General features: G+C 37.7%; 3 protein-coding genes and 3 long non-coding RNA genes across 22 annotated transcripts; 4 read left to right on the top strand and 2 right to left on the bottom strand.

The window, feature by feature from the left end:
• The first annotated feature begins 649 nt into the window (after nucleotides 1-649).
• LOC116916724 (F-box-like/WD repeat-containing protein TBL1Y) lies at nucleotides 650-3,188 on the top strand. Of its 2 annotated transcripts, XM_032922057.2 has the most exons (8): nucleotides 650-1,723; nucleotides 1,786-1,953; nucleotides 2,027-2,212; nucleotides 2,309-2,383; nucleotides 2,458-2,561; nucleotides 2,624-2,795; nucleotides 2,856-2,966; nucleotides 3,023-3,188. In XM_032922057.2, exons 1-8 carry the CDS (start codon nucleotides 1,475-1,477, stop codon nucleotides 3,077-3,079), a joined length of 1,122 nt encoding a protein of 373 aa, XP_032777948.2. In that variant the 5' UTR covers nucleotides 650-1,474; the 3' UTR covers nucleotides 3,080-3,188. The 2 variants fall into 2 exon arrangements, with proteins under 2 accessions (XP_032777948.2, XP_032777947.2); XM_032922056.2 differs by having other exon boundaries at nucleotides 2,856-3,188.
• Nucleotides 3,189-4,047: 859 nt separating this feature from the next.
• Nucleotides 4,048-5,637, top strand: LOC116916723. Its single transcript, XM_032922055.2, has one exon. The coding sequence runs from the start codon at nucleotides 4,422-4,424 to the stop codon at nucleotides 5,547-5,549; it is 1,128 nt and encodes a 375-aa protein (XP_032777946.2). The 5' UTR covers nucleotides 4,048-4,421; the 3' UTR covers nucleotides 5,550-5,637.
• A 192-nt stretch (nucleotides 5,638-5,829) lies between these two features.
• On the top strand, nucleotides 5,830-9,444 carry LOC116916814. 12 transcript variants are annotated; one of them, XR_006643832.1, is made up of 8 exons: nucleotides 5,830-6,268; nucleotides 6,512-6,582; nucleotides 6,750-6,967; nucleotides 7,090-7,197; nucleotides 7,264-7,428; nucleotides 7,965-8,359; nucleotides 8,432-8,863; nucleotides 8,943-9,444. It is a non-coding gene; the product is annotated as an uncharacterized LOC116916814 (long non-coding RNA). The 12 variants fall into 12 exon arrangements; XR_004390821.2 differs by having other exon boundaries at nucleotides 5,831-6,268; nucleotides 6,665-6,967; XR_004390819.2 differs by having other exon boundaries at nucleotides 5,831-6,268; nucleotides 6,652-6,967.
• A 910-nt stretch (nucleotides 9,445-10,354) lies between these two features.
• On the bottom strand, nucleotides 10,355-10,983 carry LOC116916836. The gene is made up of 2 exons (XR_004390862.2): nucleotides 10,657-10,983; nucleotides 10,355-10,566 (listed from the first exon to the last, which is right to left on the bottom strand). It is a non-coding gene; the product is annotated as an uncharacterized LOC116916836 (long non-coding RNA).
• Nucleotides 10,984-11,084: 101 nt separating this feature from the next.
• LOC116916817 lies at nucleotides 11,085-11,707 on the top strand. Its single transcript, XR_004390829.2, has 3 exons — nucleotides 11,085-11,226; nucleotides 11,289-11,378; nucleotides 11,492-11,707. It is a non-coding gene; the product is annotated as an uncharacterized LOC116916817 (long non-coding RNA).
• A 326-nt stretch (nucleotides 11,708-12,033) lies between these two features.
• On the bottom strand, nucleotides 12,034-15,178 carry LOC116916820. Of its 5 annotated transcripts, none has more exons than XM_045170049.1 (6): nucleotides 13,529-13,688; nucleotides 13,317-13,456; nucleotides 13,186-13,257; nucleotides 13,038-13,120; nucleotides 12,897-12,977; nucleotides 12,034-12,807 (listed from the first exon to the last, which is right to left on the bottom strand). In XM_045170049.1, the coding sequence occupies exons 3-6, from the start codon at nucleotides 13,225-13,227 to the stop codon at nucleotides 12,453-12,455; spliced, it is 561 nt and encodes a 186-aa protein (XP_045025984.1). In that variant the 5' UTR covers nucleotides 13,228-13,257; nucleotides 13,317-13,456; nucleotides 13,529-13,688; the 3' UTR covers nucleotides 12,034-12,452. The 5 variants fall into 5 exon arrangements, with proteins under 5 accessions (XP_045025984.1, XP_045025985.1, XP_045025986.1 ...); XM_045170050.1 differs by having other exon boundaries at nucleotides 13,317-13,451; XM_045170051.1 differs by lacking the exons at nucleotides 13,038-13,120; nucleotides 13,186-13,257 and adding an exon at nucleotides 13,695-15,178 and having other exon boundaries at nucleotides 13,317-13,608.
• Between the last annotated feature and the right edge of the window lie 145 nt (nucleotides 15,179-15,323).

The following is a 15,323-nucleotide window of genomic DNA, read 5'->3' as shown; positions in this document are numbered from 1 at the left end:
CGTTTCACGATTGAAATAAACAAACAAGAAAATGAGGGAAAATTCAGAAATTTTTATGCGTATATAAGGCTGGGCCAATACAGTTCAAATGAATAAGGGGATATAAAGAATTTTTTCTTATAATTAAGAAATAAAAATAAAAAAATTATCTATCTTAGTTTATTCACAAATCCCGGGTGTGTGAAGCATCTAATCAGTAGGGAAACGGAAAAATCCGCAAAAAAGTACGGCTTGCAGAGGCAGCGCCAACTTGCGGCAGGCACGAGCATGGTTTATGGGGACGTATAGGCCGATCACAGTCTTTCTATTCTTGGTCTGTGGTAATAGCATTATTTGCTGATATTTATTACGCAGTAGAAAAACAATTCAGGTGAGTGTGAATGTCATCTAAAACATCTCTCAGAGTTTTTAACACTATGTGTATGTACCAGACTGCAACTACCTTTTTATTTTTATGATTCAGACAATATGCGCCAACTAAAAGGTAAAACGAAAGAAACCGCCCGTGAGAAACGCCAAAGGGAACAAGAATTCCTTACCAACAAGGACAAGTTGCTGAGCGTAGCTCTTCCTGCATTTGCAGGTTTTTGGCTCTTTATTGTTATCTTTATCTACTTTGGAGTTCAGCCTAAGACTGTTCAGTGATTTAAGTAAAGTTTCATAAATTGTGACACATTGTTTCATAATTTAATAAGAAAACTTTTCCAACTAATCATAAAATCTCAAATATCTCTCTTTTGCCAATCATATGGCTTTAGATAGAAATCTTTAGCCTGTAGAACCTATATACCAAATATAAATTCAAGCACAAAAATGTTAAACATTCCTGATGATTTTTTAACATTATGATTTTTATAAATTGTTTTTAATACACAATGTTACTGGAAAGTCTGAAGCAACATTGCTGTTTTTATCATAATCTCTTTTCATTATAATGGCCCTATTGATTGTTTTTTAATACATCAAGGTCAGTAATATCATGAACTGAATGATTACATCTCATATCTTAAGTTAGACATGTTTGCTTTTTGTTTGAACTGTTCCTATTGTAACTAACTTTTATCTTATGTTTGATGAAGTGCAGAGACTAAGATTTATCTGTTTGTTTGTTCTTTTTCCCATGTAAAATTCCATTGATAGCAACACACAGTATTAGTTTATTTGCCGAAAAAAGTAGAACATTCGAAATGTTGTTACAGTCACATCTAGGCAACTCATAGGTAAAAGATGTATCATTCTTCTTCTTCACTTGCTTAGTTTTCCCCGTTTTTCCATTAATAGAATTTATTGTGTTGCAATTGCGGATAGTCTCTCAATCAGTGATCGGCATTGTTGTAGCCCTATCTTGTTTCAGTCGGTTCTAAATCTAATAAGATAAGGAATAAAACGGACGAACACTAACCTTAATAGCGTGACTTCCAAAAAGGATTTCATACTTAACTGCGACTTCAACGTGAATTTCAACTTTAATTAAATGGCAGCCTTTCGACAATGTAAACTGCCGTGTATTGACGAAAATCCCAAGTCACCCATCGAAATAACGAGCTGTGAATTTGATACCACTGGCCAAAAACTTGCGTGCGCGTTCGGAGATCATCGCGTTTTTGTATTTAGTGCCAACGTGGAAAGTGGTCATGTGATAGAGAAATGGGAAAAAACCATTTTTCGAGCTATATCCTCGTTACTTACAAACAAAGCAATTATGCTTCAAGTTGATTGGAATGTATAATGTGAAATACGCCATCTTTACCTATGATGGAATATCTAATACAAATTCTTTTTTAGGCTGATGGGACCAAATTAGTTGCGGGAGATTTCAATAATATCTTTTTTATTTTCTCAAGCATGAATGGCAACCTTTTGTCTTTCACTGAGGTGTCGGATAAGTTAACGAAGGTTCAATGGAATCGCAAAGGATCTACTCACATGTTACTTACCTCATGTGATGACGGTGTAAAAAATTTGATTTTGAATTTATTTTTTTGATATAATGTCAATCTAATCGTTTATTTCCTTGTTGCACTAGACGGTCGTGGTATGGGACTCGTCAGAGCGCACCCCTTTGCCTATACAGACATTTTCACTTCACACATCCAGCGTGCGCGATATTCAGTGGCTAACGAAAGAGACGTTTGCCTCTTGTTCCATGGACGGTAGCATCCATGTCTTTCGTATCGGCGAAGATGAGCCATTGAATTCATTATTCAATGAGGTAATTAAAATTTAGTACCCCCGAAAAATATCCTTATTTTAACTTTCTGCATTTAATTTTTTTTTTTTGTTTGCCTTTCTTTCTGCACAACTATAGAATGCCATAATAGCCATTCGTTACAACATGAAATATGATTCTCTAGCTTTTTTCTCCTACGACACAAACGTTAAGGTGGGTGTCATCTCCTCTTTTCGCACTACAGAATCAGTAGGCTTACTACTAATTAATATTTTTACTTTTCACAGTTATGGTTGCTGGGGCAAGATCTCACCCGTGAGTGGGAAGGACATAGGGCCGGAATCTACTCAATCTGCTGGAATGAAGGCGGAGACTCAAGTTTGTTAGCAAGGTAAATGCTCAGTCATTAAGCAAAGCTAGTGGTGTTATGTTATCATGGATCCCTATCGAAAGTGGGGCAGACGATCGAACCATCCGGATATGGAACATAAATAGCAGTTTATGCCACAGCCAGGAAGTGCTGCGCGATCATCTCTGCCTTGTCTCGGCCGTTTCTTTTTCGCCAGACGGGCAGTACCTTGCCTCAGCCGACACTTACGGGGTAGTCATTGTTTGGTCAACAAAGGTAAAAGTAGAATGAGATTATTTTGGGTTTTTAATTTATTTTGGAATATTTATTTGATAGGATTGGTCTCCACTGATGAAATGTCAATGTGCTGGCAAAGTTCTAGAAATCAACAGCCTCAAATGGAACCCACAGTCAACCAAATTAGTTGTTGCCAACTACAGTGCTTTGGTAATGTATTATAATTTCAGTCAATTGCTTCGAGTCATTAATGAAATATTGAACAGATAACCATTATTGAATGGACGAGCCGAGACGATTTTGCAAGCTTAAATTTAAAGTGATTCGTACCACAGGTAGCCAATTGAAGAAAACTGTATGCGAAACGGCGAAATTAGGGTTATAATATGGGCATAGCACCTGGTTTTATTAAATAAATTACATTGCAATTGATCCTAACTGAAGAACTAACCTAACTAAGGAACGCAGTAGTATTTGGCTTTTAGGAAAACCAAAAATGAAAACAAATTGTCGTCAAATATGGAATCGCCATTAGCTGCTCTGATCGACATCGCTATAAATGTGCCGTGGGTAACTGTTTTGATTCGGCGAAAGGACTTTGTTCCTTCTAAGTCACAGACTGCTTATCCAAATTGCCGGAGGGCTGATGTTATAGTTAGGGGAGAAAAAGTGAAGGGTCGTGGCTAGTAGTGGACAAGAAGCCAGTTCCACTTTTTGGGGAAAGTTGTTCTACTTATCTAGTCTACAAGAAGAGTCGTCAAAAACCCAAGACGTATCTACGGTTCTACTACATCTGCCTCCGAGATTTTATTCTTTAGAAGTTAGCCAACAGAATGACAACGCAACAAGTGAAGAAGGAACCCGCGAAGTTTTGGAATCGACGGCAAACTCTGTACGTCCTTATCTTGTGTGTTTCGACAGCCATCATCGTCGCTGCAGTCATCTGCGTCGCATTATTTAAAGAAAAGTCGATTAGTAGGTCAACATTGTAAGTTAAACTTATTGCATTTGAAAAATATCATACCTGTACACTGGATAATATTTACCAAACTTAAACTGTCGTAATGATTTTAGGAGAGAAGTGACGGTCGAAATAGCTGCTCTGTCGCAGCAAAATCTGCAAGTCCTTTACGACAAAAAGTTTGAAATAGAGATTAAACCGCCAGTGCAGGCAGACGCCGCCAACGATTTGTTAACTGCAACAATCAAAACTACGCACGGGCAACTCCAAAACATTAGAAACACTCTTGGCGGGATGCGCAATGTTACTTTTGTAGTAGCTTAGTGAAAACCTGAAAACGTACAATTTTTAAAAACATTATTTCGTCCTAGTGCCCTAGGGCATCTAGATATGCTCGGATGGTTTGACCACACGTATGGTTCGAAACCAATAAAACCTTTATGCGATTTTTGTTCATTTCATTTAATAATGTTTTAGAGCTAGCATTTAATTTTGTGACAGTTTATCAATTTCAACGATTGAACAATATGTTTTCATTTACCGAACTCTTAGTTTTTTTTCGACAGCAGAAGTTGGCGGAAATGGTGTGTCAAGAGACAGTAGATAATACTCCTAGAAGGATTCACCGATTTATCCCGTTACCAATTCAAGATGTTTAGTAAGCTTACACAAATTCGTACATTTGGATCACTTTTAAGCCCGAAATGGAAATTCCAAACGACGATGATTATCTGATCAGCTCTCGCATCAACGGGAGTAACACTGAACTGCAAAAGGAATTATGCGGAGCGCGATTTACCTTCCCGGCAGATAACACATACGGAGCCATGTCGATGCATACCAATGGGCATAGTCCGTATCCTGGATCACAGTACTTTGCGGCCTTCCCAAAGACCAAAGCCAAATTATTCGCAGCTCTTGTTGAATGTTCGGTTATTATTTTGCACTTGGCGACATTCACTCTGAGTCGAGTCATCTACAATTATGTTTTGGATGAGAACGGAAAGGCCCAATTTGACTTCTGGGCGGACTATTTTCACAGCTTTCCCGCCTGCTTATTCATAACATTCTTCGTAGGACCGTTTTGGGTGCAATTTACGGCAAAGCGAAACGAAGCCCCAAATATATTACCTGGCACAAGTAGGTTGTTGGTGCTATTTGAAAACGCGCTGAAAAGAAATGTTCCAGACCGCCATGAGAAGCTAATCAAGTTTTCCCGCTATACTCTTTTAACGTGGTTGTTGACTATGCGCGAATTCAGTAAGCTACTCTACCAACAGTTCTCAAATTACATGCTGATACAAAAAGTCCTCAAACTCACCGACGTGGAGCGATATGCTCTAGAGGAAAATGAGAAGGTTAACCAACCAATGGGTCGAGCAGTTCATGGATGGCTCAGAGCTATGGTCAAAGAAATGGAATTCTCGGGATATTTCAACCCAGGCGATGCTAAAACTCTAAATGATGCTGTTTACAATCTAAAACGAAACTGCGATGGCGTTCTGAAGTTTTCTACGCGCAAATCAGTGACTGTTCGATTTACATGGGTCTCTTTTGTTGCCCTCCACGCTTTCGGATGGTTATCGGTTTTTGGCATCAAGAAAGGAATGGCCTACTTACTATCCCCGTACGCAATAGCTTATTATTGCATGTACCTCGCAAATGACATTCATCGAGTTAATGCGTATTCATTCGACGACTTCGGATATGACATGATAGAGATTTTTCAAAAGAAAATGTACGATTGTTCGGTTTTTTTGAACACATACTACCTCACCTCCGACGACATAGTCATTTACGATTCAAAAAAGACTTCTCTCGAGTTTTCTTGAAAATGGTTTCGACAATGTATGAAATGGAATGCTGATAAATAGCCTGATAGTACTTTGGTCGTGAATAAACTGATAACTTTAATTTCAATTGTGGCACTACGGTGCATAATTCTTTAGCCGCCATGTTTACAATTGCTAGAAAGCGTGGAACTCAATGGGCGTGAAAAATGATGCATAACAATTTTCGTTTCTTAAGGATTGCTTACCTCCAAAATTTTCTAGACGTGGTGTTCCTCCCTGTGACAATTGAAACTGGCTGACTTATGGCTCTCTGGTTTGGGTTGTTCACGCGAAAACATTCTCACTGATCATAACATAAGACATTTCGTCATTGTTATGACATGGTTATGAGTTGACAAACAACACTTGGTGCTTACCGCCATTCTGCCAGTTTGTTCGATCCATTCGTCGGAATACCGCTAGGGGAGTTAGTTGTTTCACTAGTAGAATGACGACAGTGCATGTACCGTGGTGCATGAGTGCAGAGCTCGTCTTTGATCTTTGCAGTGCTAACCACGCGTACTTGTGTTGAATTGTATCCCTAAAATTGGCAAGTTACCTTGTTCACGTTTTTGTTGTGCGATGATTTGCTGTTTTGTCAGCTTATTATTATGCAAAAGAGATTTATGGATAATTAGTTTGTTTTCTTGATTCAATAATGAATCGTTTACCACAGACTAAGAGTAGTCTACTCCTAGTCTGTGTGTCTACTAAAACATGTATGTAACCATGCTATTTTCTGTTTTTAGTAGGTCCAACCTGCTTTCGAGCTTCATAGCTGTGTTATTTTTTAGTATATTATCACCAGAATTTCATGGAACACAGTTTTGGTATATACTTGGATTTTATGTTACATTGCAACTGCCATTTTATCTTGGCCTGATGTTTTGTCATTAGAATTTTGCTTTCACACGCTGAGAATGGACCAACAAATTTCCTTAATTTTTTTTATTGAATTTCAGGTGTTTTCCCATGCACAGAAAACTTGCCCATGTAATTACAGGTGACTTGGTGGATTCTCAGCCATGCATAAGTGAGCTTTTGCTTAATAATATCAAAAACTTTCTTTGCTTCAAATATGAATTAGTTACGATGTTTTAAGAACTTGGTTGCAGATTTAAAAGTACCTTGAATTATCATGTTTATTTTTGCAAACATATGGTGCTCTTACAAATGAATTCTGAAATGAGTAAATGCCAGCATTCAGCTTTAAGGAAAATCTTCAACTAAGTCCAAGTGAATTCCAACCCACTCTTGCATGAACAAACTAAATGTTTCACCACAAGTGCTGGAGTTACATCCAATCCTGAAACAATAAGCTAAGCAGAAGATGGTGTTGGCTAGCAAGAAATGTAGGGAGGAAAGTTTACCTGTTTCATTTGGTTATCACATTGTACATTGGTGCATTAAAGATTCAGGTAAAGTTATATGAAGTTAAAGCTTACTTCATAGTTATTTGCTCATTAGTACTTTATTTCTGTTTTTAATTTGTTTGGTTTTATTTTTTGGGCATTGCATCGACAATTGTGGAACCCAAAAGTCGCTATTAGAACCTCTTTTTCTAAACGTCAACGTGATAAGAGAATTTCACCCTAGTATCGTTAATTCAACGAAAGGACGTAAAACTACGATTATTTACAGTGCCAAGGTTAGTTTTTAGTATTCATTCCCTTGATCCGTGAGCTTTTCTCATCTGTTCTCCATGATTCTGTAGGAGTGCCCTAGAACTGATGGAAGGAGAGTAATCTGTTATCACGCTGATAGTATTATTTTTTTTAAAATCTGCATTGGGTCGTCAAAGGGAGGGATTTTCCTGCCTCTCGGTTGAATTCCACTGCCTGTTTCCAAATTTTCCACCTAACTTCGTGCGTTTTGTCAGGTCAGTCACAAATGATTTCTGTTTTTACAGCTTCAACTTTCTTTACTTAGCTTTTGCTTCTAATCGAATCGCCTAAACTTCCAAGGTTTTCAAGATATTTCTAGTCTTGTAATAGACTTCTATAAAAAAGAGACATATTGCACACAATCAGAGATAAGTAATATTACTTACCATCTATCATCATTAAATCAAAACATGAAACAAATCGATCCTCAGTCACGAAACATAGGAAATTTGAAAAAGTCCAAAATATTGGATAGGGGCTGCCAATGGAGATGATGGTGGTATATTGGGGTATATAAACCAATGTTATCAGTATCATCAGAGGAAGAAGAAGGGATGCTAGTGCAGAAGATTGTGACATCACTTGGCAGCGTTATATTGGCATATCTACACTAGCATGTAGAGGCCTTTAATTGTTGCATGTTTGGATTTATTATGATAAATGACGAGTTACTTCCCTTAATAGTTAGTTTTATAAAGATGTCAATAATATTTTAAAATTCATGGTCATGATACGAGTTTTGTTACCCTAGAACGGAATGTACTCCACCAGCTAAGATTTTCGCCTTCCGGCTCCTTTACTTCGACGTTGTGGCAGGTGATGAATGGCTTCTAGAACCCTTCTCCACCTTCTGCATGTCAAATTTCAGCCTATATTATCTTTCGATGGCGGTTGGTAATCTAATCAGATTTATACATCCGAGCCATAATTGGAGGGCTCAGTTATCATAGGAGGCGTCTTGATTCTGGGTTCGAGTGCCGAACGAGTAGGTATTATAATTGCTCTTTTTTCTTCAGTTTCTTTGCAGTGATTCGGGGAAGAACGAATAGCAGGCGGCTCTATGACCAAATGATTCATTTTCATCAAAGAACGGTTTTCGCTTGGCTTCATTGGACTTAACTTCCCGTCTTCTTACTCCGTCAGTTGGTGGGTTATGCAATAAAATACAGAACGTCGTCCTGACTGATTGACTAATTCCCGTCATGGTTGATTGAGTAGTCATTATCGTAGAATGGAGAATTCTGCTTAACCCACAATGTCCTGGAAGAAGTTAGCTAGAAATATGTATCAGCGGAATTTGAATGCTTTCTGTAAGTAGATAAGCAAGAATATCTGTACTAATTTGCATTTTATTTTCTTGATTTAGAGAAAAGATTATATGGAATTTGAAAACGTTACTGACTGAGACGAAACGGTAAAAAAACACGCTTTGCGAACAGTTATCGTAATAAGATATTCCATCACCTAGAAGTGATGCATTTCTCAATTTGAAAAATTATAAATTGGATTTAAATGTACATTTTCGAATTTCGATCTCATTCTTAGATTATACAAACTGTACGCCTTTTTGAAAACGGCTTCGGGACCGATTCTGCCATGGTTGATAGAGTAGTCACTCAAGCAGAAAGGAAGGTTCTACTAAAACCATATGTATCAGCATAGTTTCACTGCTCTTAATAAGTAGATTATCAATATGTTACTAATTTTCCTTTTTTTTTTTCTTGTTTAGATATTTAAAAAATGATATGAAATTGGTAAACGTTACTGACTGAGACAAAATAGTCGAAAAATGAAGACTTTAGAAGGTCGACCGAAAATTTCACTACTTATTTATTTTCTGGCTTTGCGGTATTTTTACAACAAATTATTAAGTGCATATCTGGGCTCCCTTCATTTCTGTGGCCCCGTTTCCCCTTGACTTGTGATAAGCCCGTAGGGGGTCATGCCCCTACTGTGATCAGCAGCAAAGGTTGTGAGTGCGCTGTCCGGAAAGGGGACGTGGGGGTCCTCAAGTTCTATGATATCATTGGAGGGCGAAGAGGCTACCCACAAATCCGAATAACGGTTAATCGCTCACGTGAAAACTTGTCCGAATCATCATCTTCACCCTTTTCCGGCTTCTCTTAGCCACCCACCGGGTAATCTCCCCGGTGAAGTCAACTGAGGTAGTGGCTCTCACTACCTTGGTTGACGCTAAAAGTTATATATCAATACAAAATTGTTAAAACAAATTTTTCAAAAATGTTTTGTTTCTATTCTGATATGATGATAGTGTTTTTTCTCGAAATTCCGTTCAAGCACGTGGATTTACAGATTGGTCATTCACGGACTGAAGTAACAGATTCTCATTGGTTCACTAGTTATGCGTGACTTTAAGCACGTGAATTTCTGTTTTTATTTTCGACATTACTTTTCTCCATTTCTTTCTATTGACATGTTTAATTCATACATACACTGTTTGAAAGTGCCATATTGCCCATTGGCCTATCTGAATAATTTACATTTCATTTCAATTTAACTCTGTAAGGAATCGAACCTTAACTTCACAGCATGCCTGGCCGATGCTCAACCATTGAGCCACAAGTCACATAACTTGTCTTACTGTTTAGCTTTGTAATTTAGCGTGTATGTACATTTAGGTGTAAGTGTACATAATTTATATGTTAACTTAGATTTATATTGTTTAATGGAAACTTCCAAGGTAAATGAATGAATTATTGCTCACTTTTCAGACTGTTTGAGTGTCATGTTAAGAGCTGCTATTTTACTAAGCTAAACTACACACAAGAATGGTAGGTATCACAAAATAGCAAAGATAAACATTGGAATAAAACTCAACTACTAATCTAAATGTATTCAATTAAAGACCCCTAAACATTCATAGATTCACAGGTTTTCTATTTGTTGGTTCATAGTGCTTGTATTGATCTTCTTTTCACAAACTACAAATTCAATCAGCTGCAGTCAACCACAACAGTGCCACAATTGGTTGTCATAAGGTAGATCACTTTGATATAACTACAAGAGCCTGATGAAGAGGTTTTGCAAGGAAAATGTTCAAAACATTTTATGAGCACAATCTCTTTCATTTCCCTACAATTATCAATCTACATCTGGGAAATGTGTAGTAAGATTTTTAAAAACTATTAATCAATCACATGAGAACTTCATGTGTTTAGTCGACATATACCTGTCCAGCAAAGTCTCTTTCCATTTGAGAAAGGGATCTTGGTTTCTCATAAAGCCACAACGAAGTTTTTTTCACTACCAACATTTTTAAATATTAGACAATAAAGGCAAGACCTGCAGAATGAGGAATCAATTGATCAGCATAGTAAAACATTTGTTTTCACCTTTTCAAATAAATAGAGAAAAATTGATTTTGCTTCATTACTGCCATTTAAATTATAAAAACCAATTTCATTTTAATAATTTTCACTTACGTACTTAGTCAACGCGACTCCTAAAGCAGATTAACTATTCATCTTCTTTTTTTTTTTTTTATACGTCTACTTGGCTTGTTGTCACTGGTTGCAGTTTACAGCCCGGCATTGTAAGTGCTCTTACACACCGTAACTATTTCTCTTTTCTCAAGCAGACGAATTATTTCGGATAAAATCGGCTTTTGCTATAAAATTACATGATTTGCATTCAAAATTCAACGACAATGACGAAAATTTAGTTCAATTTGACTTGGAGGAAACAGTTATTTTTTTTTTACAAGAAAGTCGGGCTTACTTCACTTATGGAAAAGTGGGAGGATTTTAAGTTTGGCTTCATAGTGGGTGGCGCCTTGACCACTGCTGTATATCTTCAAGACATCTAGGGGAGAAATAACTAACTCCGTAGAATTTTTATGGACATGTCAGCTGTCCCGTCAGCTGTTTCATTTTGCGTGGCTTCGGACTGATGGTGGATGATTAAACGAACGTCTCTGTTCTTGAAATTTCACCACTGATTCCGTGTGTTTTGAGCTGCATCTTGTGAATTCAATCAATGCAGAGTTATTCAAGGTATTATGGAAAAATTATATGTCATAGTAACCTCGTACCACATATATTTTAAATTTTTAAAGGAGGACCATGGTTTGGCGTTACTAGCACGTTTTTCATCTCCGTTGGTCTTATACGCCCATCTTGTACCAAAGTTGATGCGTAAAAAAAAGGTAGTTCTTTATAATGTATTTCCCTATCTAAATCTCTTAGATTCTTGGAGGTGTCATCAGGTGATGTTAGAATTTATTATTAATAGTTTAAGGTTTTGTAATTGTGCTTTTAGGTCTTCGGAATGTATTGATGTACTGTAGTGGCCACAAAATCCTTCTGTGACTTGGTTCAATCCAGGATTTGGTTTTTTCGAAAGTGGTATACAGTTTTAATTTGCAGAGATCCTGGAGGTATCTGATGTGTTGCATTAGCGTTGGAGTAACTCGTCGATAGAATGGAATGCAACCAATATTATGTTGTCAGTGTAAATAAAACATATCCAGTATCATTCTTGTGTTTGTTGAATTATTGCCTCATTCAACGGAAACAAAGGAGTTAAAGAAGGTAATGGTTAAATCCTTTGCAAACCATGTGAAGCTATTTTGTGTAAGTCATTTTTCCCCTTTTTTTTGCCAAGTGATTGCATTCGACAGTTAAATACTATAAAGAAAAAAAATGTATTCACTGGTGTTTCACAGAATAAAGTCTATTGAAATAAGTACTCTTGAGATAGCTGGACTAAAAGTGAAACAGTTTGGGGAAATAAATAATTCAGTTTATCTTTCATTTGAATAGAGTCAACCATGGTAAAATGAATTAAACACAATAAATAAATTCAAATTGAAATTGTTTTTATTGTCCCACCTCCTCCCAACAATTCCACCACTATTTTACATAACAGAATTCCACTATTTTTACATACATACAAATATATACACAAACAAACATACACTTAACTAAATTAACCCGTTGGCTGCCAGGCCATGCAACCCGTAGGTTGCTTAAACTACAGTAGCTACGCATCGCGTCATAAGGATCGCGAACAAGGTGAGACTTGTCCGAAGACAAGTCCGGGCTGACACGGTGACGGAATCCGTTACAGGGAATGCACACCCTCAGGAATCCGCCACCGCATCGACAAAGAGAAGTCCCTAATGGTGCATTGCCTAAGGCGCCTTGCGGCGAAGGCCATTGCGGCCGGTCCCTACAAGCTACAAAAAAAATGGGACGCAAACGGGGTGGCAGCCAACGGGTTAACTTAAAATTACAAAGCAAAATAAAACGATACCAAAGCGACGATCCACGCTGAACTCCCTACGTGAAGGGCGAAGGCGAAACCGGCGACGAGGTGATGGGGTAGACAAAGACAGCAAAAACGGCCAAGACGACGACGAGACGGAGATGAAGGCGAAGACGGACGGCCAAGACGACGACGACGAGACGGAGATGAAGGCGAAGACGGCCAAGACGACGACGACGAGACGGAGATGAAGGCGACGAAGACGACGACGACGAGACGACGAGACGGAGATGAAGGTGAAGACGTCAACGAAGACAGCGATGAGGTGAAAGCGTAGACAATGACAGGAAGACGAAGAAAATGTACTTCTAAATAGATTAAAATAGGAAAGAAAGAAATAAGCGATTTAAGGCAAAAAATGGCATTTGTCTGATAAACGATGAAAATGACAACTTACGCGTGTGGTCCACTGGCGGCGAAACTACCGAAATTGTCGAAACCGCAGTGTTGTACGGAAGGAGGATAAACATTTGCAGTCCTATCACAGAATTTTATGTTACAACACAACAATGCTTCATAATGTGGAAACTTAAAATACCAAAAAATTGAGAAGGTGTTAAAGCCTATCCATGTTAGCTGGCTAAGTAATGGTGAGAAGAACAGCAGGATTAACTTTATCTTCTGTTATACAACAAAGATTTATATGTAAAAATGAGAAATCCAGATAATTCACCAAATTAAAATACCATTGTAAAGCAACGAAGATGAACCTTAATCCATGTTAGCATTCAACAGACTAAGAAGAGAGAAAGAGAAGCCTGTGTAGAGAGAATTGTTCAGATGTGTATAGTGGAAGATAAGTAATCTTCTGAAATACCAAAATTAAGCGCTGAAGTGTATGGATGATTTTTGGCGGAGCTTGGAAATCTGGATACTTGTGATGCTGAGGGCTGACGGTTAGCAACACAAAGTAGATGAAGACTCTGTGGTTGACTGATGTGAGAACACATCTCTAAGCTTAAACAAAAGACTTGAGGTCCCTTAACAGTACTTGAACTGGATGGTGATCTTCATTTAAGGAATAGTGACCTTAAAGTATCAGAATCCCCTGTGGTACATTGATGGCAGGAATGTAGGCTGCTGGTTCAGCAGCTGGCAAGGTGAAACACCTTCACATACAAAAATTAATCTATTTCATGGGATTCCTTTTCAATACATACTCAACGATAGTAATACTGAATAGATAACAACAAACCTGAAATTTTGTTATGAAAAATCATTTGAAACACAAAACAGAGTAACGTAAAAAACACCCATTTAACTTGTCACTCGTAATCTTCATCATATACGCACATCAACGCCATCTAGAGTTTCAGCCTAAAACACAAAATTTTATTTTATTTTGAATGTTGAAATAAGTACAATACTTGCTTTTAAGTGCTTGAATTTCCTTAATCTCTGATAGCTGAATTCCAATTTTAGGCATAACATTCTAGGATATCAACTACTAGTTGCAGCATGAAACGCTAAACATTTGTAGGTAAAAGTTGTCGTAGCTCGTAGGATCAGTCTGTAGTGTTGAAAGCAAGAAAAACACGGAATAATAGCTACCACAGTGTGGTAGTACCACACCCTAACGCATGCGAGAAAAGTATTTGAAATTGTTAGAACGATACAGCTCATTTTTTACTTTTTGTAAATTGACACGAAAATTTCCCGGAAGTAGCCGGAAGTAGCCAATATCTCCAGAAATAGGGCTCCCATAACAAAACGAGTAGGATTTTCGTGATTCTTATCAAATTTGGGGTCGGAATGGCGTGTTTTTAGCCAAAAGACGGATTTGACCAAAATCGCAAATTTTCACGAAAATTTGCGATTTTTGATGATTTTCGGATATTTTGAGCTGACACATGGATTCGACCCCAAATTTGATGAGGATCATGAAAATCAAATTTTTTTTTCTGAAAAACCAACAAACAAGGAGTTATTGGACATAAAAAAACCGGAAGTAAAACTGGAAGTCGAAATTTCGGAAATATACAAAATGAGCTCTGTTCTCCTTTAAATGATTAACAAGATTTTGATAGTTGAAAAACTAAAATATTGTTAATAAAAGCTGTGCGGTGCTTTAAAAATTCTAAAAGTACAATTCCAGTTCTGACACCTAAATAGACTTGAATCCAGAAATCCTACATTTAACATGATTAAATCCCTTACTTAATTAGTAATTAGTGAAAACTTACAACCGAAATATGACAGAACTTGTCAAAACAATGTTTCGGGTTCTACTAGTATCTGCTGGCTGGATGCAGCTAGACTGCGCAGGACTCTTTCAATGGTTCATCTGCTCACCCTCCACTTATCCATCTATTGGTATTCTTCGTGGTTTAACCAACGAGTATCATCAATCAATCCCCCTTAAACGTGAAGAACACGTCTGGCTTTTAAGAACAAAGATTGGGTGCCACTGCCAAACGCCACCTGCCAGTTCCAAGCACAGATCCATTGGGCAAAGCAAACGAAAGGGTCCATCTTAAAAATCGTCATGTGACGCTTCTCTTTGCAGTACCTTTTCCGCTTACTAAAGACGTCAGAGCTGTTCTTCACTTTTAGAAGCCTATCTATCATGAAAAAAAAAATCATAGCCGAAACTCGGGTAGGCCGTCTAGATTGCTCGGCAATCTCTTACCATTCAGCCAAAATTACGCGGAACTCGACGTTAACTGCAACGTTATCTGCTCTACAACACGATACCAATTCCGCGTCCTAACTTGGAAAGTAAGAAAACGTATAAAAGACTAATGCAGGTCCCTTTGCGAAAATGACGCCATCTATTGGTCTCAGAAAAAAACGTAGGGTCGATCGACTAGTGAGGAATGCAGTT

This window comes from Daphnia magna, linkage group LG2 (assembly GCF_020631705.1).
Source record: "Daphnia magna isolate NIES linkage group LG2, ASM2063170v1.1, whole genome shotgun sequence".
NCBI lineage: Eukaryota > Metazoa > Arthropoda > Branchiopoda > Diplostraca > Daphniidae > Daphnia > Daphnia magna.
This window is presented reverse-complemented; position numbering and strand designations above follow the sequence as displayed.

What these genes read in the sequence shown, in the direction of transcription:
- LOC116916724 (XM_032922056.2), top strand. Translation starts at nt 1,475, where the DNA reads ATGGCAGCCTTTCGACAATGTAAACTGCCGTGTATTGACGAAAATCCC. An exon ending in TTACCTCATGTGATGACGGT is followed by an intron (nt 1,954 to 2,026) that starts GTAAAAAATTTG and finishes TTGTTGCACTAG; the next exon opens with ACGGTCGTGGTATGGGACTC. An exon ending in TCATTGTTTGGTCAACAAAG is followed by an intron (nt 2,796 to 2,855) that starts GTAAAAGTAGAA and finishes TTTATTTGATAG; the next exon opens with GATTGGTCTCCACTGATGAA.
- LOC116916723 (XM_032922055.2), top strand. Translation starts at nt 4,422, where the DNA reads ATGGAAATTCCAAACGACGATGATTATCTGATCAGCTCTCGCATCAAC.
- LOC116916820 (XM_045170049.1), bottom strand. Translation starts at nt 13,227, where the DNA reads ATGCTAACATGGATTAAGGTTCATCTTCGTTGCTTTACAATG. An exon ending in AACACCTTCTCAATTTTTTG is followed by an intron (nt 12,978 to 13,037) that starts GTATTTTAAGTT and finishes ATTCTGTGATAG; the next exon opens with GACTGCAAATGTTTATCCTC. An exon ending in GCCGCCAGTGGACCACACGC is followed by an intron (nt 12,808 to 12,896) that starts GTAAGTTGTCAT and finishes TAATCTATTTAG; the next exon opens with AAGTACATTTTCTTCGTCTT.